General features: G+C 37.6%; 1 protein-coding gene across 7 annotated transcripts in view; it reads left to right on the top strand.

Moving 5' to 3' along the window:
* The first annotated feature begins 1507 nt into the window (after positions 1–1507).
* The window catches only part of CCDC88A (coiled-coil domain containing 88A), a 116578-nt gene continuing 95391 nt past the window's right edge, over positions 1508–22694 (top strand). For 4 of the 7 annotated variants that reach the window (XM_027555324.1, XM_027555322.1, XM_027555321.1 and 1 more), the window contains exons 1-2: positions 1508–2401; positions 2498–2598. In XM_027555324.1, coding sequence (XP_027411125.1) covers positions 2339–2401; positions 2498–2598 — 164 coding nt within the window. In that variant the 5' untranslated portion in view covers positions 1508–2338. The remainder of the gene's footprint in view (positions 2402–2497; positions 2599–22694) is intronic. The other 3 variants (XM_027555327.1, XM_027555326.1, XM_027555325.1) reach the window with 1 other exon arrangement.

Here is a 22694-nt window from a genome sequence, read left to right as displayed (position 1 = left end):
ATGATAATGAAAACAAAATCAATAATATGTATAAAGCCCTTACTCTAGGTTGCCATTTAACTCTACTAAGTTAACCCTGTTTAACACGTGAAGAAAGTAAAGTGCAGAGAGGTTCAGAGACTTGCTTACACAGCTGGTAAGTATTAGAGCCTGGATCTGAATTCAGCAGAAGACTCGAGTGCTCAGATGGTAAAGGGTCTGTCTACAATGCTGGAGACCCGGGTTCAATCCCAGGGTCGGGAAGATCCGCTGGAGAAGGAAATGGCAATCCACTCCAGTACTATTGCCTGGAAAATCCCATGGACAGAGGAGCCTGGTAGGCTACAAGTCCATGGGGTCGCACAGAGTCGGACAGGACTGAGCGACTTCACTTACTTACTTAGAAGACTCTAGAACCCAGGTCTCAACAACCTAAATAAGAAATTGTGCTGTTCTTAATTCAGTGTTATGACAAAAACATTTTTACTGCTAATTAAAAATATCATGTAAGTACTCAAAGTAGATATTTCTGTAAATGTAAACACACACTGAAGAACTATAATACTATATTTATTTTCTTTAAAAAAATGTTTTTGCATGCCATTTTGTCCCAGGGAAAAGCCTTATTTTCCTTCAGAATTAAGAGGAATAACATTTGATTTTGTGGGGGAACTGTTAAAATTACTTTGATGGTTCCAGTCGTGCACAGCATTAAGATTTATGACAAATATGTAATCTGTTTATTTGTCACCCAACTTGGATGACTTCCAAATGTTTCCTCTTAGTAGCTCTTGATTTTTGTTTGGATTTTTTTCAATCACCAAATAGTCAAACAACAATGTCTGAATCACGTTTGCTCCAGTTAGAAAATACCAACATGTTGAAAGGCAGCTTTGGTTATTTAAAACCCTACTACATTCACGTGCAACTTTGAAGAGCATGCATGCTTTCATGGACTGGATTTTTTAAAGAAGAAGCAAAAAGAGGAAAAAACCCCTAAAACAAACAAGTTTGCGCCTCAAGTCCCTTCTTTGCTATTTACTGCAGTGAGTTTTCCTACTCCGTTTTGCTGGCGAAAGCACGCTCAACAGATCAAACTGTCCGAAAAAGGCCGTCTGCATCCCTCATGTTTAGAAGAGAGGGATTTCGTTCTTTCCTTCACACATCAAAGAAAGCACTCGGGGAGGAAATAAACCATAATTAGGCATGAGCAAGCGAGCAGACCGACCCCTTCCTCTCCCTTTCCCATCCCCGCCCCCCAGGCCCTGGCAACCATCCTGGGCGCGAGCGAGGAGCCGGCCACCGCAGCAGCCGCAGCGAGCGCGCGTCCACGCCGCGCCCGCCGCTAGGATCTGGGCGGCGGCGGGGCCGGCCCGGGGTCGCGCGTACTCGGGAGCGCGCTCATGCAGCGGTTTTCTTCTCCCACAATCCAGAGGCTTGCGGCGCGGGAGGGGCGGGGAGTCGGCGGAAGGATATGGCCGCGGAGGGAGCTGCACGCTCCCTTTGACGGCTGGCTGGAGGCACTAGTTTGAGCGGCAAGGAGCGGGGTGTGATGCGGCACTGCGGTTCTGAGGCCGTTACTCCGGCTCCTCTAGAGAGGGCGGAGGAGGAGGCTGGAGCTCGGCGGTGATTTTGTGCCAGGGCTTCCCAGAGGCGCACTGAAAAGGCTGGCGGGGCTCGGGAAGCTGGGGGGTTAGGGACACTCATTCAAGCCCCCACCCCCCGGGAGGGGAAGGGGGCAGGCGGCGAGGCTCGAAGCGGTTGAGAGATGGTGTGTGCTCGGGGGGAAGGAGCGAGCGCTGCCTGTCGTTGGTGAGGGGCTGCAGGCAGGGAAAGCTCCGTGGGTCAAAGCTGTTCCATGCCCACTGGTGGGTGGAACGTGTTGAGCGGAACACTGAGGTCTAGCCTGGCGGCCGCTCGGACCCCTTAACGTGGTATCTAACGTGGGATTTCATTTAGCCCACGGTGGGATTAATTCGTTGGGGGCAGCCTCGCTGTTCTGGCTCCTCCAGGAGGAGCTGGGCAACCTTGACGGGCTTTTTGTCTTGCTGCTCCAGCCCCTTCTCCCTTCCTCCTCCTCCAGATGCCTTTTCTCTGCCCCTCCTCGCCCGGTACAGACATTTCCAGCGCAGGCTGCCGCTCGTGGCTGCTGTCGAAGCCACTTTTCAGGATTTCGATTCGTTTCCCTCTGGGGTGTTTTTTGAGGAGGGAGAGTTTTTCTCCCCTCCACGATGGGATTTTCTTCCCGTGCCAAAGTGGACTTTCATTGATTTCTACTTACTTCTTCAACGTTTAGTGACCAATTCTCTAGGCGTTTTTTTGTGGTGGTTCCTTTTTTTTCAAGTACATTCTCTGTAAAATGGAGAACGAGGTTTTTACTCCCCTTCTGGAGCAGTTCATGACCAGCCCCTTGGTCACTTGGGTAAGTGGGGTGTTATTTGTTGCATATTTTGCTGCATTATTTGTGGCTGCAGAGATGGAGGTGGGCGTTCGTGTCGTAATGATCATTCTGTTCTAGGTTAAAACGTTTGGACCTCTGGCTGCAGGAAATGGGACCAACCTGGATGAATATGTGGCTTTGGTGGATGGGGTATTCTTGAACCAAGTCATGCTTCAAATGTAAGTGCTCTGTTTTTTCTTTCTAGGCAGCTTTTTTTTTTTTTAATTGCATACTGTGAACTTAGAGACTATGTTTTAAGATCTTTGGTCAGAAAAATTCAGGTGGTTTAAGAACTGCACCTTGAAAGGTGATAATCTTACGTGCCCACCACATTTATCACAAGCCAGTAATTATACCTGTTAAAATTGTGGAACTTTAATTTTTCATTCTGCAAATCATGTATTGTCACTTACTGTCTTCAGTGCTGAAATCCAAACCACATTGTGGCCTTTTTGATAATTTGGTAAAATGAGGAGAATTAGAATAGTTTCCTGAGGTGGGGGGCTGGGGGGGAGAGCGTTTACTGTAAAGTTATGTGCATTTGGTACAGAATGTTTCTTATTAACCTTTGTGTCTAAAAATAAATGGCTCAAATTTTGAAACTGGTGAAGTAACAGATTTCAGAGGGAAGAATTTCAAATAGCAGTTCTGATTGGTGAAGACTTGCTGTAGGAAGTAATTTAAATGCATCTAATAACTAAAGTCTGATTAGATGATTGATTGTGTGAATTATTTGATTAATATTTGGGAAATCATTTTAAGGTGTTCTTAGAGCTTGTTTTGAAATGCAGGTGATTGAAATCTTGATGACAATTAGCTAATGATTTAGTAGGCAAATCTTTGTTTTTTATATTTATAATGTTAGCTTTAAATTAAGTAGAAAAGTGTTTCTGAGGTGGCAGTTGAATATCGAAATCACATTGGTAGCTGGATCAATGAAATAAAAACTCTATTTTTATCATAGATATTGTAGCATTAGGTGCATTCTTAGCACATCAGTGTAGTGAGTATTACAGCTGTGCTCAAAATTATGTGTATTAGCCTTATTTCTCTTGAATACTACCTGATTACAAGAGTAGTTTGAAACTTTCTATTTTAAGATATTCTTTGTGTTAGATATGTGGGGAATTTAGTGCATTATTAGTAAATGTTACCAGAGAATAAGTCTACTGTTAATAGAATAATACCCTAACATAAAAGTGATCAATTCTGTATATTTTTGATATTAGTTTTCTCTTTAGATTTTTCTACTTAAAAGAAGGTAGAGTGAAATCCATAAATAACTGTTCCACTTGTAACTTCAGTCTGTGTACTCAGAGTCTTGTAGTCTGTATGCTCAGAGACTTTGCTGTTTTTCATATATGTGTTGATCCTACAGCAAAGTATTATACTACTACATGTTTCCAAAAGTGTTTTTTTTTTGTATAGGCACCCAAAGAAATATGTTATCTGAATGTATTTTTTTTTTCTTAAGAAAGGAAAAGGGAATGTGGACATAATTATTTCCAGGGATAATAAATATATTTTGGGCAGCTTTCCCATGGAAGTATCTTTAATCTTTGAAATATCCCTCTATTTCCCAAGCAAAATGGTAGAATAATTAAACCAACTTCTATTTTAGGGAACACAAGTGACAGGAAGGGTAGCCATTACAGTAGATACTCAGAACTTGTTCCCCTGTGTCTCTTTTCTTATTTGTTTTTAGACAGATTTTGAGTTTGTATGTTGAACCCTAAAAAAACAGGTGTGCTCGTAAATGTAGGAAAATACATTAGTTTTCCCCTTTAATGGTTTTTATTTGAATGATTCTTTTTCCAAAAAATATTTAGTAGATTTTTTTTGAAGCCAGAATAGTTAGCCGAGGTGCTAAAAACAGACACTTTAGCTTGTTTCCACTTTGAGTACAGTTTTGTACTTAAAATATATATGTGTGTGTATATTTTGAAGTAATGGTGTTCCAAAATAGTGGTTGCCAGGTTGTTTTTTTTGGGAAGACTAGCTTCATTCCAAACCTCAAATCTGCTTCTGTTTTTAATTCCACCTTTTAGTTTCTTTAAAAGTTTTTTCGGTGTCCTAATTCTGTTCTGAATGACCTGTATAAATTAAAGGAAAAGAAAATTAAGAAAAAAAGAAAGACATATGTTTTAGTTTTTTAAAAAGTGTCTTATGAGATCAACACAAATTTATTGTAATTTATTACCTAATTATTTACCCCATAGGGCAACAAAATACACATTGTTTTAAGCTATATTTTGTTAATTTTGAAATCATTAAGATTTCTACTGAGCACTTTGCTCAAATTAACTTTTGATATATTAAATTGTCAGTTGAAATTGTGCCTAGTAAGTTAACCTAAAAATAATTTCTAGATTAAGTTTGGTTATAGAATTTGTGGGTGAGAACTGTTTGTAAATGCAGCATATGGATTTTTGTGTGTGTGTGATGTTTCTTGTGCTTGGACTTCATTGAGCTTCTTGGATCTGTGGTTTTATAGTTTTTATCAAATTTGGAAAAAAATCTGGCCATTATTTCTTAAGTATATATGTATATATGTCTTTTCTTTGCCCCCTTTCCTCCTCTTGGAAGTCCAGTTACATGTAAATCAGGCTACTTAATGTTTGTTGATATACCATTCAGTTTTCTTTTCAGTCTTTTTCTGTTTCACTTTGGGTAATCTTGCTAAATTCATTAATCCTTTTTTTCTGTAATGTTTAATCTGCTGTTAGTCCCATCCAGGGTGTTTTTCATTTTAGAAACTGTAGTTCCAGCTCCAAAAATTCAGTCTTTTTTATATTTTCCATGTTTATAGATTTCATGTTTTGTCTTTTCTATAGCTTCTTGAACATAGAGAATACAGTAATAACTGGCTTAATGTTCATGTCTTTTAATGTTGTCTGTGCCGTTTCTTGGTTGGTTTTGATTGATTTTTCTTCTCACTATGGATTGTACTTCCTTTTTGCATACCTGGTAATTTTTTATTAGATGCCAGACATTTGAAATTTTACTTTGTTGTTGGGTGCAGGATTTTTTTGCATCTCATTAAAAATATTTTTGAGCTTTGTTTTGGAATGCAGTTAAGTTACTTGGAAACAGTGGTCTTTTTAGATCTTGCTTTTAAGTTGTGTTAGGCATCACCACTTTGCTTTGTTGCACTGTTGAGGCAAAACCCCTGTGAGTACTCTGGCGGTGGGAACGGGACCTAGTCCTGACTTCTGTGCGCTCTGGGTGGTGTTCCCTCTAATCCTTTTTAGTGGTTCTTTCACTGTCCCTGGATGGTTTCTTCACACACATGTACTGGTAAGTACTCAGCTAAAGACTTGAAAGATAACCTGTGCAGATCTCTGGATCTTTCTGAGCAGCTCTCTCTTAGGTGCTCTGCTGTGTATATGAAGGTCACCTTGCTGTCCCCAGACTAAGTTCTGTGTCCTGGATTCAGGGAGACCACTGTGCTCTGCCTCTGTTCCCCATTCCTGTTCTGCAGCCTAGAAACTCTTTCAAGGCAATAAACTGGTACAATGGTAGGATTTGTTTTGTATGTTTCCCATCTATGAAGGATCTACTGTTCTTTGTTGCCTGATGTCCATTGTTTTCAAAAATGCTTCGTATGTTTTGTGTCCTTCCCCACCACCCCCGCAGTTGTTTCAGGCAGGAGGGTAAGTTTGGTTCCTTTAATTTCATCTTGGCCAGATATGAAAATCTGTTTATATATTTAAAACCTGTCTTGTATTCCTGCTTTCAGATGTGACAGAATTTTATTATAGGATCCTTATGGTAGAATTTTTTTTTTTTTTCATCTAAAGAGTAAGAATATTCATTAATTTAGTGACTTCTGGATTTGCCATTTTTGACCCAGAATTTGAAAGTAAAGAGTGGACCTCTTCATTGTAGTTTATGACTCTGCCTTATAATTTCGGAGTCTGTTCACTGGTTTGGGATTCACTGTATTCAGAGATGAATCCTGAATTTCATTGAGTAGCTCCTTGAATCAAAGAATCTCTGTAAGAGCCTGTGACAAGGCATCAGTCCTCTAACTAATGGGAAGAGGAAGCTATTTAGAGATCTGTAATGATGGCCAGCTCTTCTGCATGCTGCAGGGCATTTTCCTACTTCAACCAGATGAAATCTTTTTTCTTCAGTGCTAGTTATCAGACATAGGGCTTGGTGACAGTGAAGTGGAAATAATCATTTTCCTGTTTGAGATGTCATGCAGTTTTGCAGCCAATTTAGGATATTACTTGCTGTGAATTTTTAAGGTATTTGTGACATTGTAGTTGATTTCATAATTTTAGTCATACTACCTAAGCAATTGAAAATATGGTTATGTTAGGGTTTTAAGTACTGAAAAGTTGTTAATAGTGTCAAAACCATATTTGGAAATTCTGTGATTCAACCCCATTAGATAGACCCCTACAGAAATCTGTACTTGAATTATGTAGTAATTGTGATATACTTGTTTATTGCATTTCTTCTTTTAGAAATCTTGAATTTGAAGGGATTTTAGAAATCATCTACCATGAAAATCATTCTTACATGACACATGGTCATCCAATTTCTGCTTAAGTATTTCCCGAGAAGCAGCTTCATAAAGTATACGTAAAGAAGGCATTAAATAGAGGAAGTTGACTGAGAAATCTTCCTTCATTCTACTAGTGCTTAAGATTCAAAAATACAGTGTGCTGACTTTATGACTAAGTAACCGCCAGATGTCTAATAAATTACATGTTTTCTTACCAAGTATGGCATTGACTCTGAATTTTGGTATGGTCTCTCACACAGGTTTTGTTCAGTTTTGTTTTTGTTTTGACTTCTTTAAGAACACACTCATGATATAGTCAGAGTTGCTCTCTTACTACCTGGTTTTTGATTTACCTCCCAAATATTTCTCAGATGTGTCCTTGACTTGGCTTAATGCAATAGCCCCTGACTGGTTTTCTTACCTTTGGCTTGCCCCCCTTCAAGTTGTCTCCTCATGTAATCATGGGAAATTTTTTAACACGCAGATTTTATCATGTCGCTCCCATCTTTAAGATGGCTCAGCATCCTTCTTCTGCCTTCAGAGTAAACATGTTACTTGAATGTCTAGACTCCTTTGAGATCTGGCTGCTGCCCGATTCTCTGTTTTTATCTTTGCATAGTACCAGTCTTCAGTGCATGCCCTAAGATTGAGCAAACTTAGAGTTCCCAAAGACAAGCGGTGTTCTCACATGTCTCTGTGCCTTTCTATACACATTTCCCTTCCTTAGAACACTCTCCACCTCCTTACTAGTGCTTTCTTTAGCTTTGCAGCCATTCCCGGGCCCATCTGAGGCTTAGCATTCCTTGTGCTTCCGTAGGACCCTATTTTTACCTTGGTAATAGCAGTTTTTGGTATGCTAGACTCTACTGACTAACCTGTGTCTTGGTACCAAAGACGATATCTTTTATATCTCTGTTCCTAACACAGTGCTTGATACACAGTAGGTTCTTGATACACTTATCTTGAATGAATGAATAATAGGCTGTGTGGTGAAGTGGAATGGATTTGGGCTTTGCATCAGATGGACTTGGTTTCATGTCACCATACCTGCCTGTTCATGTTTCCTCAAACAAGTCATGATCTTTCACAGCTCAGTTTTGTATGATCTCTATTGGTGTCATCTCACTTAACTTCTCAGTTTTCTCATTTATAAGCAGGATAGAAAGAGAATCATAGTGTTATTATAAGAATCAAATAGGATGGTTTGTGCACAATGCTTAGCATATAGCGAGTGCTAAGTAGATGTTAGCTGTTGAAATCTTTTATTTCTATTATAATAATAACTGTCTTCTAGACTTCCCTTCCTCCCCCCCGACTTTTTTTTTGTGCCAGCAAATTCCTACTCATCCTTTAACATGCTGAGAAGCCCCTTGGCAGAGTTAATTGCCCTCTCCTATGTGATTCCTTAGCTACCTTTACTAAATTGTTAAATTGTTGTTACTACTAGACAGTTAGCATTTAGAGGCTAGAGATTTAGTGTTACGAATCACCAGCACTTAGCATAGTGCCTGGCATGTGTCACCAGCATGTAGCATAGATTGGTACATCTAAGTTTTCAGTAAATGTCAAAGGAATGAATGCATGCTTTGTAATTTTATTAATTGTCAGAATTTTGAGGACACTGTCTAGTTTTAGTGTTGTACAATTTTGTTTTACTTTTTAGTTTGTCTCCCTTTTTTCCCTAAGTTAAAAAAAAATTATTTGTTTTTGGCTTTCTAGGTCTTCCTTGCTGCCCTGGTTTTTCTTAAGTTGTGGAGAGCGGGGGCTAGTCTCTGGTTGTGGTGCCTGGACTTCTTATTGCAGTGGTTTCTCTTCTGGCGGAGCGCAGACCCTGGGGTGTGCTGGCTTCAGTAGTCACGGTTCCTGGGCTCTCAAGCACTGGCTCCGTAGTCGTGCTACACTGATTCTTTACCACTGAGTCACCAGGGAAGCCCTTTAGTTTGTCTTCCATTTCTCCTTGCTTTTGTTTCCCCTCTGTCCCCTTATTTATTTTAATTACCTTTATTGGAGTTTTTCCCCACCTATGTTATGTCTTGCTGAGGTGAGGTGGTAAGAACAAGTCATAGTTGGTGATTTTGTATGGTATTAGAATATAGAGAGCCTTCAGTTTGTGTTCCAGTAACTTTCTTGTTGATGTTCAACATACTGAGATTTTTTTTGTCCACAGCTCAACAGTAAAAATTCAAATTAATAATTTGTGGAATTTAGAATTCATAAACTCACAGTTTTGTATCTGAAGAGGTGAATCTCAACCTCCTATCACCATCCCTGACTCTGGCACCACAAAGAGGTCTCTGTGCATGCCTGTGGACATCTTGCATGTACCTGAGATCCAGGCTCTTGTACGCCCTCTTCCAAACAGCTACTCCTTGGCCCAAGGATGTATACATGTGTAGCATTGAACACATGCTCAGAACAGATGGGAAAAGAGGCCTGTGCAGGTGCTGAAATTGGGTTCAGTTCAGTCGCTCAGTCGTGTCTGACTCTTTGCGACCCCACGAATCGCAGCACACCAAGCCTCCCTGTCCATCACCAACTCCTGGAGTTCACTCAAACTCACGTCCATCGAATCAGTGATGCCATCCAGCCATCTCATCCTCTGTTGTCCCCTTTTTCTCCTGCCGCCAATCCCTCCCAGCATCAGTCTTTTCCAATGAGTCAACTCTTCACATGAGGTGGCCCAAGTATTGGAGTTTTAGCTTCAGCATCAGTCCTTCCAAACAAAACCCAGGGCTGATCTCCTTCAGAATGGACTGGTTGGATCTCCTTGCAGTCCAAGGGACTCTCAAGAGTGTTCTCCAACACCACAGTTCAAAAGCATCAATTCTTCGGCGCTCAGCCTTCTTCACAGTCCAACTCTCACATCCATACATGACCACTGGAAAAACCATAGCCTTGACTAGACGAACCTTTGTTGGCAAAGTAACGTCTCTGCTTTTCAATATGCTATCTAGGTTGGTCATAACTTTGCTTCCAAGGAGTAAGCGTCTTTTAATTTCATGGCTGTAATCACCATCTGCAGTGATTTTGGAGCCCAAAAAAATAAAGTCTGACACTGTTTCCACTGTTCCCCATCTATTTGCCGTGAAGTGATGGGACCAGATGCGATGATCTTCGTTTTCTGAATGTTGAGCTTTAAGCCAACTTTTTCACTCTCCTCTTTCACTTTCATCAAGATGCTTTTTTGTTCCTCTTCACTTTCTGCCATAAGGGTGGTGTCATCTGCATATCTGAGGTTATTTATATTTCTCCTGGCAATCTTGATTCCAGCTTGTGCTTCTTCCAGCTCAGCGTTTCTCATGATGTACTCTGCATATAAGTTAAATAAGCAGGGTGACAATATACAGCCTTGACGTACTCCTTTTCCTAATTGGAACCAGTCTGTTGTTCCATGTCCAGTTCTAACTGTTGCTTCCTGATCTGCATACAGATTTCTCAAGAGGCAGGTCAGGTGATCTGGTATTCCCATCTCCTTCAGAATTTTCCACAGTTTATTGTGATCCACACAGTCAAAGGCTTTGGCATAGTCAATAAAGCAGAAATAGATGTTTTTTGGAACTCTCATGCTTTTTCCATGATCCAGCAGATGTTGGGAATTTGATCTCTGGTTCCTCTGCCTTTTCTAAAACCAGCTTGAACATCTGGAAGTTCACGGTTCACGTATTGCTGAAGCCTGGCTTGGAGAATTTTGAGCATTATTTTACTAGCGTGTGAGATGAGTGCAATTCGGTTAGAGGTATTTTAATAAGAAATTCCATAGTTCCAGATAAATGGGAGTAAGAAGTGGTGGTGTAGAGGTTTGTCTTCTTGTTTTCATGGACTTCTTGCCCAGTGGTGAGGGGCGTGTCCTGAGGAGGGCCAGAGTGCCACTCTGGACAGAGACCTCTTTTGCCAGGATCTATAAACATAGTGAGAAGGATAAAAGGGATGGTTCATTCAGAGATCAGTTCATTCATTTAATAGCAAAGTCTGTATGACAAACTATCTGATAGGTGTTTGGGATGTGATGCTGAGTAAGATACAGTCTTTTTTGCCCAGTAGTAACGGAGACGACATGTAAACAAATTGCAGTGTGACATACGTGCCATGTAGTGGAATTATGTTCTTGGTACAGTGTTGGCACAGAGAGGTAATCATTTACATTGAGTAGGAGCAGTGAAGTGAATAGAAGTGACAAATAGTGGCGGTAAGAGGGAGGATGTTTTAAATAAAATAACATGAAACATGAAAATGTGAATAAAAAATGGTGGCATTGGGGAACTGTAGGATATTTTATGTGGCCAGAGCAGAGATTGTATGCTTCTTGCACATGGGAAATGAATTTGAAGAGGTGGAGAGTGGCAAGCTGTCCTTAAGAAGCCGCATTGAGAGTATCAAGTGTTTTCCTGGAGAGATGAATATTTGTTCAGGTCCTCTCCAGAGAAACGGAACTGACAAGATTGTGTCTTCGTGAGTGTGTCTGTATGTGTATGTGTGTACATGTGTGTGGAGAGAGAGAGAGAGAGAGATGTATAATAGATTTATTTTAAAGAATTGGCTCAGGAGATTGTGGAGGCTTAGTCTGAAATCTAATGGAATGGGCCTGCGTGAACTCAGGGAAGAAATGCACTAAGTTCAAACGCAATTTTCTAGCAGAAAGTTCTGTTTGTTCATTAAGGTCTTCAAATGGTTGGACAGTGTCCATCCACATTATGGAGGATAATCTGCTCTACTTAAAATCAGTTGACTTAACATGTTAATCTTGTCCAGAAAACACCTTCACAAAACATGCAGAATAGTATTTGCCCAAATATCTGGGCACTGTGTGTTCCAGCCAAGTTAACATATATAATTAGCCATCATAACTAGTGTTTCTTTAACCAGGTCCACAGGTATTCTTGGGAATCTTTAGAAATTTTAACTTTTTTGTTTCCATGTCATTAATTTAAATTCTTTTTCAAGTGGTAATAATAAAGCATTTCTTTTACAGTAGTTATTCCCTACTGAAAGTTGTTTTTTTTTTAATCATAGATTTTAAATTAGTTTCTTCAGTGACTTTTTTCAGACAGGCGCCTAAGACTCTTAGGATGTCTATGGACAGATACTCAGAGATTCTTGATAATTTATTTCTTTAAAATGTGTCATTCACTACTTTACTTATCTTGAAAAGCATTAATATAAACTAAAGAACATTGGAGTAATTAAGCAGATAGCATTTGCATATTAGAAGGACTGAGTCTCAGGCCAGAACAGAGATAGAAACCACTTTGATGTAGAAATGATATGGAAGAGAGAGAATGCTGATGTGATGGGACTGGGCTACCAGTTTGGTATGGAGAATGAGAAAGTGATGTGTTTAAGATGATTATCAAGCTTTTTGCTTGGGTGGAGAATGGATGGTAGAGGGGCTTCCCTGGTGGTGCTGTGTTAAGAATTCATCTTGCAGTGCAGGGAATGTGGGTTTAACCCAGGGATCCAAGATCTCACATGCAACTAAGTCTACATGCCATAATAAGACCTGATGCAGCTATATAAACAGATATTTAAAAAAAAAAAAAAGAATGGATGTTAGTGGTAGTGCCTTTTGTAAGTAAGGCATTATGAAAAGTTAAGGGGACGGAAAGTGTGGAAAATAATTTTATTTTGGAATGTCTGGTGAACAATGAGAAATATCTTGTGGGCAGGTGGATATACATAGGTTTGTGCTCAGGAGAAAGGCTTAGAATAGAGATAGAAATACGGGAATTAGCTTTTAAGTTTGTAATAGAAATTAAGGACATGATGTCAAAAAATAAACAGAAGGGCCAATGACATGTCCTAGGAAGCAGCAACATTTAAAGGCTGGAAGTTAGAGGAAAGTGGAAAATTTCACAAGGCTGCTGGGAGGAAATCACAAAGGGAGTCAGTTAAAAATGAATACAGGTATTGTCATGCAGGGTTGATGGCTTATTTGAGATTTGGAAACCACACATTTTAGCAAGCCAGTCAGCATGGTTGAGTTCAGTGATGCTTAGCACTCAGAAACTGACCCAGAAGATCTGGGGAGTTTATTCAAAATTAGGGATTGATTCAGATATGTGGAGTAGGAACATTTTCAGGTGAGAAGTGAAATGAATAGAATGTGAGCATTAAAGTGAGTAGGGAAGTGTTAGGGGAGGTTGATAGAGTTTGCAGTAATGAAGAGTTGGTTAGAAGGAGTGAAGAAGTGAGACAGAGTGGTGTGTGCTGTTGAGGTCAGAGGGGACTTTTGGAATTTGAGCTTTTGGAGGTTGCAATTGTGAGTGGTCATTTAGAGCCAAACTTACACCGTAGTAATGGGTGAATAAAATAAAACAGAGTGAAGGTAACTAAAGTTGAAAAGGAACTTATTTGCTTATTCTTTATGAAGCTATGGTCTCTTGATCACCATTAGAGGTAGGCAAAAGTATTTTGAATTAAAAAAGAAAGCTGGATAATAAATAGCTCATTTTAACAATGTTACAATGTAAGAAAATTTTAATAGTAGGGAAAGAAGACCAGTATTGGAAATTTTATTAGCATAACCCTTGTATTAAAAATCAAACTTTGTGGAATATCTAATAGTTTTTTGGGAATTTTTTTTAAATGATGTATTCTTAATGTGACTTACTTTCCTAGTGATAGCCAGAAAAAAATTTGAACTTCACATTACCATTGACAACATGACTGTTGCCTTTCCCTCGCGTGGTAAAGGACCAAGGATGATGGCTTAGGTTTTAGGTGTTGAGTTCTAGTCCTTGGTAAGACCTGGATTATTTATTATAAAGTGGTAGTGGATAAGACCTGGTGGGCTGCAGTCCATGGGGTCGCTAGGAGTCGGACATGACTGAGCGACTTCACTTTCATGCATTGGAGAAGGAAATGGCAACCCACTCCAGTGTTCCTGCTCCCCCAGGGACGGGGGAGCCTGGTGGGCTGCCGTCTCTGGGGTCGCACAGAGTCGGACACGACTGAAGCGACTTAGCAGTGGATAAGAAGTGAAGAAAGACCACTGGAGGCAATACTCCAATCCTTCTTATTTTTTTGTAAGATTAAGCAAAATTTTATTTTGCATTATTTCTGAGAGTGTATTTTTTTAAGTATAGTTGATTAACATTATGTTAGTTTCAGGTATGCAGCATAATGATTCAGTATTTGCATATACTGTAAAATGATCACAGAAGTCCAGTGAACATTCATCACTATTCGAGTCCATTTTTGCTGAGACTGGTTATGAAAGGGTAAATCACAGTAAAATCCTAGTGGATTTGAATGTTCAGTGAAAATGGAGTGTTGTTTACTTATAATTGAATGCTAATTTCATTTTCTCCAACTCTTTGTTTAAAATCTTGGCAAATGAATTAAACTGTATTTCTACCTCTGTAAATATATTGTATATGTGATGATTCAAAATCTTGCAATATCTCATTTTATTGTTTTAAAGTTAAGTATTTGTGTTAAGTATTGAATGTATATAACTGACGTAGATGAGTGGTGAATGATCCCAAGCATGTGCTTGAAAACAAACCTCTTGTTAGTAGTTTTTTCTCTTTCTTTCTTTAGTTTTCATGAGTTTTATGTTTCTTTTCAGTGAGACTGTGTGTGTGTATTAGCAGGTTTGGATTAGGAACAAACCTAAAAGAGTAGGGAACCCTACTGTTCATATACATAAGTTAGAAGTTTGGTTTAGCTTCTTGAGTTATGGATAGTCAGGGAAACCTAAATAGGGAGGAAGCTAGATTTGATTCAAATCTTGTAGAATGATTGGACTTGATAGCCATAGATGAGAGGAGGGTGTTTTAAAGTAGGGAAGCAGCTTGAGGGAAAAGTATATTATGTATATTTATTAACTGGAAGGTGGTGAGGGGACTAGCCTTAGCAGAAAATCCAATTTGGGGAACCATAGTAGGCCAGGTTATAGAAAACCTGAAAATTCACTAGTTATGAATTAAACTGCATATACAGTCATTGAAGAGCCATTTAAAATTCCTCATTAGGGGATTAAAAGTAATACTTTAGGAAAATCACTTTGGCGTTAATTGGCAGCACAGACTGAGGAAGGAATTCATTTGTTTATTCAGTTTATTGAGTATATACTATTTATAGTATTACAAGTACTGAGAATTACACCGGTGAATTAATGGAGGTTAAGTGAAGTCACTCAGTCGTGTCCAACTCTTTGCGACCCCATGGACTGTAACCTACCAGGCTCCTCTGTCCATGGGATTCTCCAGGCAAGAATACTGGAGTGTGTTGCCATTTCCTTCTCCAGCGGATCTTCCCGACCCAGGGATTAAACTCTGGTCTCCTGCCTTGCAGGCAGACGCTTTAACCTCTGAGCCACCAGGGAAGCCCCAGTAATAGTGCTTGAGGAATAGGTAAGGAAGATAGGTGGGTAGTAATGACGTCATTTATGCTTTTGGTGTTGAGGTCCTTGATCAGGGTGAGGTGTATGACTAGAGAAGAAGGAGCAAATTCAAGAATTACTGCAGAAGAATTAATGGAATTCTAGTTACAGTGTGTGAAAAGGAAGAATGAAAGATGATGCGAAGATTAAAGTTGAGCAGACTATATTTAAAATTATGTGCTTATAAGAAAAATGATGTGAAGTTTGAATACTTAATTTTGCTGAAGAAATAAAGATACTTTTATTTTTCATAGCTTGCAACTAAAAACATTTAAATGTGTGAGATAGTGGTGTGTTTAGACAATGAGGCCTAATTTTGTATGAGAAATATTTCAATTGCTATGTGTCTGTGCTCTTGTTTAAATTCTCATTACTATCATTTAGTGCATATTTTGTTTATGAATTTATTTTGTAAAACAGTTTTAGGATGTGTTATTACAGTTCTTTTGGGCTTTTAGAATGCTTTAAAGTGTACATTTATAGGATATAGCTTATCTAGGAGATTAAACAATCCCCTGAAAATCAGGTTGCTTTGTTTTGTTTTTTTCTATTGTGCTGTTCACCTTTCTTGACCAAGAAACTCTCCTTTTGCAGTTTTAACTGTTTAGAACTTAGCTATCTTTATGACATACATCTGGTAATTGTAAGGATTTAAAGTTTTGTCTCTGCTAATAGAGGTTAAAACAGTGCTTCAGAGTTTAGGTAGTGCTGTCTTCAAATTTTTCTGTTATCTGAGAATATTTGTATATTACACATTATTCTGAAGACATAGGCTATTACACAGTTATTTACTCTGGTCTTTTTTGCATAGTTCTCCAGAGGTTTTTTTGTTCTTAATTCTATTTTAAAAATGAAAGTCTTAAATTTATAGAGAAATTAAATTCCGTATTTATTGAATATTGTATGTTTTTCCTCTGAACATCCCATTATCCCTCAACTTTGCTGTTCCTAGGCACTTTTAAAATATTCTGAAATCTTAAGTCATATGTTCCTCTATTAAAAACTAGTGATCCGTATTTATGAAATTGGAGGTCCTGGAACAGTTTACTCCTCCCATTTGTAGACCATCTTGCCTATTAATAATTTCTTACCTCCCTATTTGTGCTTTTCTTCTTACTTGGTTTTCAGTTGATCACATCTTTTTCAATACTGTGCTTGTCATATGTGTGGCTGTTTTTTCCCCTTCTGTTTTACTTCTTTTTACTGTATTTTTTCTTTCATTTCAGTCTGTCCTTACCAGTGCCTTTTTAAAAGGCATCTATTGTTTTGCCTTTAATTAGTGGACTTATAAAGAAGTTAGCTTGTGATTCTTTTGGATCACTTTTATGGTATACTGAAAAGGGCATATATTAAACCAGTATCATTTAGTAGAATTCTGCTCTTAATAGAATTCATATTCTTAGAGTTATCCCTAGAGTTATGGGAACTATTTTTGTTTAATATTAGAGAAACTGATGATGAAAAGGCATTTTCTTGTCAAATTTTAAAACTTCTTACTTGAGGTAAGTTTCTCTGACTGTGTATTTTAGTTCATCAATTAGAAGAGATTGTACTTTGGAAAATACTTTTTAAAGTTTTTCCTTATTTTAGAGGGCTTTATTACTTCTCAAAAATGACAATGATACATGTCATTGATAATTAATCAGATGAACTATTTAAATTACCCTAGGAGGATTTATGGACTTCAGGTTAAGTATCTTTAGTGAATTGATAGTGTGGGAGTGAAAGCCATGCTAGTTAATAAGTTGGTCACTGATCGAGGAAAATACCTAACTGCACATCAGCTCTGGAGAAGGCAATGGCACCCCACTCCAGTACTCTTGCCTAGAAAATCCCGTGGATGGAGGAGCCTGGTAGGCTGCAGTTCATGGGGTTGCGAAGAGTCGGACACGACTGAGCGACTTCCCTTTCACTTTTCACTTTCATGCATTGGAGAAGGAAATGGCAACCCACTCCAGTATTCTTGCTTGGAGAATCCCATGGACGGGGGAGCCTGGTGGGCTGCCATCTATGGGATCGCACAGAGTCGGACACGACTGAAGCGACTTAGCAGCAGCAGCAGCAGCACATCAACTCAGTTTGAGATTTCTTGAGTCTCTAGGGTAACTGGATCTGGAGTATATACTACCCTGGAATACTGATTTAGACCGACACCTGTGACCCTTTCTTAAGGCTTAAGGGCAGTGGATGAAAGTTCCACCACTGGTCGGTGATGCCCCTTGGTACTATATAAACAATTTTTGTTTCAGTGACTCGCCATGTGGTTGATCACTGAGTACATGAAGATTCTGTTACTTTATGAAGGCACTGATACTAAGTCCTCAGAGTTCCATAGTCAAGAACAAAAGTTGATTAGCCTAACACAGTAGTCTCAAAGTGAGACCAGCAGATAGCTGGGAGTCTCTCTGGTTGTCTCTCAAGTCAGAATTATTTTCATAATAATATTAAGATATCATTTGCCTTTCTTGCCTGTGTTGCAAAAGCAATAATGGCAGAAGAGCAAAAGTGGGTAAAACTCCTCACATCTTAGCATGAACAGTGAAGTAGCACCAGATTTTGCTGGTAGTCATATTTTCCACACTATATACTTATATATGTACTTATAGTCTTCACACTATGTACTTGCAGTTAAAAAGAAATCCAGCTTTACTTTAAAATGTCTTGATAAAGTAAAATTTACCTTGTTTAGTCTTGACTCTTGAGTGTGTGTCTTTTTTACATTCTGAAGGACAAAATGGGAAGTACGCCTGAAACACTTTTGTTGTATAATAGGGTATGATGATTATTTCAAGAAAAAATACTCATGATTTTTTGAGTTTCAAGGCGGAGCAAGTCTCTGTTTTGTGGAACACTGTTTTTACTTGAGAGAATGACTGATGGGCAAACTATAGTTATTCAAGCTTGCTGCTACTGCTACTTCGCTTCAGTCGTGTCCGACTCTGTACGACCCCATAGACGGCAGCCCACCAGGCTCGCCCTGGGAGGGCGTCCCTGGGATTCTCCAGGCAAGAACACTGGAGTGGGTTGCCATTTCCTTCTCCAATGCATGAAAGTGAAAAGTGAAAGTGAAGTCTCGCAGTTGTGTCCGACTCCTAGCAACCCCATGGACTGCAGCCCACCAGGCCCCTCCATCCATGGGATTTGCCAGGCAAGAGTACTGGAGTGGGGTGCCATTGCCTTCTCCATATTCAAGCTTGAGTTCTCTGCAAACACTTTCTCAAAAATGAATAAAGTGAGCCTATCACTTCAAGGAAGATATCTCATACTATGTGTTGTCGGTGATAAGACTGAATTATAGAAATCATGAACTTGGTAGCTTCAATATTTAGACTTTTCTGGTGAGATTGGAGGTGATAATAGTGTAATTTTAAAATACTGAATAATAAAATGTGCAATGTTTGGAAGATCTGTGTAACTCAGTGGAAACAGAATTTTCAAAATGACCGGTGCTTGGTAAGAAATCATGCATATGTAAAAGATCCATTCAACGTGTCAGATAAACCAGTAGATTTTAATGTTATAACAGCAAGACAAGTTCATTGATAAGGGCTTGAATTCCAGATTGTGTCCAACCTTTAAAAAAAGTAATATTTCACTGAGTTCTGATAGTATCAAAGAAGAATATCAGTAATTATTATCTGAATAATTATCTGAAAGGGCTATTAAAGTACTCTTCCTTTTTCTGATTGCATGTTTGTGTAAGGTCAACTTTTTTCATATATTTAGAGCAAAATAATGTGTCACAACACGTTGAATGTAGAAGTGGATTTAAGAATTCAGATGTCTTCTACTAAGCCAAACATTAAAGAGACTTGAAATTTACAAAGTTATGAAAGAATGTCATTCCCTACTAAAAATTTTTTTACTGTTTTTGAAAAGAATATCTACTTGTCGTAAAAATGCTCTTTTATGTTAACATTCAGTGAGTTTGTTATTTTTAGATAGACTAACAAATTTTTTTTTACTTCTTAATTTTAATATCTAATATAGTAAAATATAGATAGATATAACACATAAATAAGAGCTCCTTAGAGTTATCAATAATTTTTAGGAGTGGAAAAGACATCTTCAGACCGAAAAGTTAGAAAACTGCTAACCTAGTATTTGAAGAGCTCATGTTGTCTCATTCTAACAAGTAAGGGGTGTATCTTTAGTCACTTTATACAATTCAGATAAAACCAGAGTTAAGTGTATTGTAGTTTTATTCTCTTTGGGTCCATTTTCGATTTTTAAATCAGAGCATTAATTCTGTTTGTTAAGGGAAGATTATGCTGTACTGCTAGCTCAGTCTTGGGCTAACTAGAAAATGTCAGATATTTCTTCAACTTTTGAATCTTAAATTCTCTATCTTAAATTATGAAAGTGTTTTAATACATGAAGATGGTTGGGGCTATGTCCATAATCTCAATGCGGTAATTGTGTGTCATATACCTCTTTAAGAATGAATGTTTAGTCGTTGTGAAGATCAAATTAGTTAAAATGTGAAAATGTTTTATAGATATATAAAAGATTATATTAATACTACATTTTATTATTGGCCATCATGCATTATGATTGAGTTTGTGAGAAGGGGGAGATGCTAAGGTGAAGGGATACATTCTTTTTTAAAACCACTTAGTTCCCTGATACCTTACTACTTGGATAACCCTAAATGTGATGATATTTTTCCAGTTAATATTTCATAAAGCTATCATTCTGGTATATGTACATTTGAAATTAGATATGCAAATTAGTTATTTCAGAATGTTTCAAGATGACATGGAAATACTATTCATTTATGTTTTATGTGATATATCTCAAAATTAAAAAAAAAAAAAAAAGCCCTGTGTACAACTAGCCTTAAATTAGAATGGCGTTGTCAAAAACATGGGCACATGTAGTTGTTAGGCACCAACACTAAACAGATGGTCCAAGAGGATCCATAACAGGTTTGCATTCTGGGTAGAAGAGCATAAAGCCATTAAAACTATCAGATTTCTCTTTTTCATAGATAATAGTCAATGAATAAATAAAGATATAATCCTTCGTTACATAAGGACCAAATCTTAGAATATTAGTTGCAGAATTGCTAACTTTTCCTTCCTCTTTTACTCTAATTTAAAAATTACTATATGCAGTGACAGATAATACTATAGCCTATTTATTGAAATTAATGTATCTTGTCATAAGTAGGTCATTTATAAATGTGAAATTGCTTGAGGCAGTCTTTTACTGCCATGTTGCATTTAACTTGTGGCTGGACAGATTTGAGCTATATTTATATTGCTAGGCTATTTGCCTCTCTCAATTTTCATCTTATAAGAGGAAATAGTTTGAAATTATGTTGACTTAGAGAAAGCTGTGTATGATTAGAAAGGTACTTCCTCACATATTATGTGTGTATCATTCAATAGCTCATCTTTTATTTTCGAAAAAGCTTTTTTCAAAGATAGTCTTTTTTTTTAAGGTGTGCCTTCAAAAACTTAAAACTTCATTAATTATGACTCTTTCTGAATTAATCTTTGTTTAGCATTTTAAGTATTAAACATGAAGAAAAACAGGATTTTAGAATACTGAATAGACTACAGTTTCTTTTTAGAGATTTCTGGACTTATAGTAAGTATGTTTAAATTGCTACACTGTGACCCCTGTATCCTGTAAAGAAATAAACCTTAAAATATTTTCTTATGTTTATGCATAGTATCACACATCTTGTGACTCTGAATCTCTAGCATTGAGTGCCACGTCTTTGACCTCATATTTTTCCTACAAGTAAATAAAAAAGCTTCATGAAACAGCATTTTTTTGTGTCGTTTCCCTCTTTAAAAGAATGTTCTACATGGTTAAAAGAATTAGTTAATACCAAAAGGTTCACAGTGAAAAACTATAATCTCTGCCCTAACTTAGCCACATTTAATTTCTGTTCCCCAGAGTAAAACTTTTAACTTTTTTTAAAAAGTAGTTTCCTTGTCTCTTAGCCCTGAATGTAGTGAAAATATACCTGTCCTAGTATTTCTTTTTATTTTTTTTACCCTAGTATTTCTTGATTTATCCCTTTCAGACAGTATCTACTAACTTCCTGATAATGGTAGGTGAGATTTTAGCTTTTTTTATGTCCCATCTGTTTGTTTTCTTACACTAGCCTTCTAATTTATTGCAAGTTAAATCAGTAATCAATATTCATATGTAATGTTTCCTTCAGAGCCAGGTAGCGTATCCTTATTATATTTTTCTTCTTTTTAAAAAAATACTTCTTTTCCTAAAGTTACTAATTTTCTTAAATTGCATTATTTTCAGTAGATCCATCCTTAAATGTTTAATAGCTTTTCATGGGAATTGAGATTAAGACTTTTCAGGCAATTTCACCTGAGAGAAGTCCTCTCACATAAAGAGATGACGTTCTTGGGGTCAGGAGGCCTGTTTTCAGGGTCCTAACATATGTCAGTATGACCCTAACTCAAATTAAGCATGAATCAAATGGGAAACCCAAGCCTTGTAATTGAAAGTTTATTGGCTTTCACTCCATGCCTAGAGTGCTTAGCAGTTACCCCCGTCTCCAATTCAGAATTTTATGGGTGGACTGTGATGCAATATCCAATGATTCTAAAGCAGTAGGAACTTTCCAGTTCTGATTGATTACTAAAATAACTCCCCAGAGGTACAGTGTAGATTAGAAACTGAAATTGAGGTCTTGAGTACCTAGGTATCAGCCAGTTCTTACCAAAGAATTGCACTATTCTATTGAAATTGCTCATGAGTCTACTAGATCTACTATATCTAGTATCTTGTAGGATCTACTAATTATCTAGAAATCTCCTCAAACCCCATGTTAATCATAGCAAATATCTATAAACATAAAGCAACTAGAAAACTTTCATTCCCCTGTCTTTTAAGACCCTTGTTGAAAGTGAGGTTAATTTTAGGTGTTGAAGTACTTTCTGTAAATTTTTCAAAATACATTCTCTAACATATCTTAATTGCATATTTCCTATTTTCCTAGATTTCTAAAATAATTTCATCTGCTATGCTTAGTGTATAAAAACTGGACAGTTCCTGCTCTTTATATTCAAAATTGTTTTAATTGTTATACACAGTCTTTCTCAGAGGCTGAAGAAACGATACAGAACTTACATATTTTTTTCTGCAAAACTTTCTTAAAAGAATTTGAGCAAACCAAAATTCTAAATTCTTAAAACTTGCTAATTCTTAGAGAAGAGCTTTATGCAAAGGAGACTATAGGCCTTTCTGGCAATTTAATAAATTTTGAAATATCATACGAGTAATGTTGGACATAAAATTTTAATAGAAACTTTAAGACAAGTTTAAAAAGCACTCTAAGAACGCAGAGAAACTTGGTAACAACTCTGTGGAGGCAAAGATAATATTTACATTATAAA

Source organism: Bos indicus x Bos taurus, chromosome 11 (assembly GCF_003369695.1).
Source record: "Bos indicus x Bos taurus breed Angus x Brahman F1 hybrid chromosome 11, Bos_hybrid_MaternalHap_v2.0, whole genome shotgun sequence".
In the NCBI taxonomy this organism is placed as follows: Eukaryota; Metazoa; Chordata; class Mammalia; order Artiodactyla; family Bovidae; genus Bos; species Bos indicus x Bos taurus.
Note: the sequence above shows the minus strand (reverse complement) of the source record. Positions and strands in the feature narration are given on the sequence as shown.